The sequence below is a fragment of the Chrysochloris asiatica genome, unplaced genomic scaffold (assembly GCF_000296735.1).
Source record: "Chrysochloris asiatica unplaced genomic scaffold, ChrAsi1.0 scaffold00025, whole genome shotgun sequence".
NCBI classification, from domain to species: domain Eukaryota; kingdom Metazoa; phylum Chordata; class Mammalia; order Afrosoricida; family Chrysochloridae; genus Chrysochloris; species Chrysochloris asiatica.
Genome location: NW_006408543.1, coordinates 2,334,038 through 2,335,606, shown reverse-complemented (window position 1 = coordinate 2,335,606; position 1,569 = coordinate 2,334,038). Strand labels below are relative to the sequence as shown.

At 49.3% G+C, this 1,569-nt stretch overlaps 1 protein-coding gene across 4 annotated transcripts in view; it reads left to right on the top strand.

Moving 5' to 3' along the window:
* The window catches only part of MARK3 (MAP/microtubule affinity-regulating kinase 3), an 81,660-nt gene extending 80,091 nt beyond the window's left edge, over positions 1-1,569 (top strand). For all 4 annotated transcript variants that reach the window (XM_006839508.1, XM_006839507.1, XM_006839506.1 and 1 more), the window contains one exon: positions 662-1,569. In XM_006839508.1, coding sequence (XP_006839571.1) covers positions 662-1,007 — 346 coding nt within the window. In that variant the 3' untranslated portion in view covers positions 1,008-1,569. The remainder of the gene's footprint in view (positions 1-661) is intronic.

Below are 1,569 nucleotides of genomic sequence, written 5' to 3'. Positions count from 1 at the left end.
CACACACACACCCCGTGATGATGGCTACTTGCTGGAGCACTGTCCACTCTCAGGTCTTCCAGCTGTGGTGCACCCTTATACATCCCATAAATCATGCCCACGTAATGACCTCAGCAAGCAAAGGAGATTTCACAGCTCGTCTCTTTGTCTGTTTAAATTTAAACATCAGAAGTTTAAATTGATAAAGTAGAAGCAGGGTGGGTGAGGGTGTCCAGAGGATCAGCCTGTAGCCACCCCACTGTGTGTCCAAGGGAAGCTCCATCTGCCACATGCAGGGCAAATGGGTTTTAACCACAGGCAGATTGTGGCCCCCGAGAAGTACCAGAACCTCCTACTTCCTCCCCCATGAGTGAAATGAGGGCAGAACGAAGTCAGGCAGTTTCAGGCTGGACCTGCATGGGGCCTGTCTACACTCTACCCCCTGGATGAAGCTTGATTCCTGACTTCCCTAATTTTCATGGATTCTGTTAAGCAAATTCTTTTCTTAGCTTTAGTAAGTGCAAAGTGGCTAATACCGGTTTTCCAGCCAGATCAAGCTTCACAGTATGTCTTGTGGTTTGGGGAGTCCCGGAGATAAAGGAATGGGCCAGTGGCTGCACCAGCTAAAGCAGCAGAGCTTGGTTTTCCTGTGCCCCTAAAAGGCCCCTCTTGTGCATTCCAGTCGAAATGTGTCTGCCGAGCAGAAGGATGAGAACAAAGAAGCCAAGCCTCGCTCCCTGCGCTTCACCTGGAGCATGAAGACCACCAGCTCCATGGACCCCGGTGACATGATGCGGGAGATCCGCAAGGTCCTGGACGCCAACAGCTGTGACTACGAGCAGCGGGAACGCTTCCTGCTCCTCTGCGTCCATGGGGACGGGCACGCTGAGAGCCTGGTGCAGTGGGAGATGGAGGTGTGCAAGCTGCCCAGACTCTCCCTCAACGGGGTCCGCTTCAAGCGGATATCAGGGACCTCTATCGCTTTCAAAAATATTGCTTCCAAAATTGCCAACGAGCTCAAGCTGTAACCCAGTCACTACGGTGTCAGTTAAGTAGCAGTTTCAAGTGTTTTCCTGAACACTGAGGGATATTCACAACAATTTCTAGGCAATAACGTCCACATCTTCTAAATAATGGTATTAAAGTTTGAGAACGGGCACACGCCTGGGAGCGAGAGCTGGCCTTCTTTCTATCCACGCACTACATTAAAGACGGGTCACACAGCCCTCCGTCTGTCCTCACCCCCCTGGTCTGGTCTCCAGCACAGCACCCCGTCCATGGGTGAGTGTAAACAGTGCGTGTGGGGAGAGCCTGGGGTGGAGCGGGTTCACGTCTCTCTGCAGGAGATCATTTGGTGCTAAAACATTAAATTTGCCGAGGAGGAAAATACTGAATTACTACTGCGCATTAACCTTACGCCTTGTTGATGATTAATACAGGTTTACACTTCACGACTGTGGTTTTGTGTTTGTTGTTCCGTGGGGTTTTTTTAGTGCAAAAGGTTTAACTTTATAGTTGTGAACATTGCTTGTGTGTGTTTTTTCTAAGTAGATTCCAAGATAATTAAAAATTCACTTTTTCTCAGTAAAA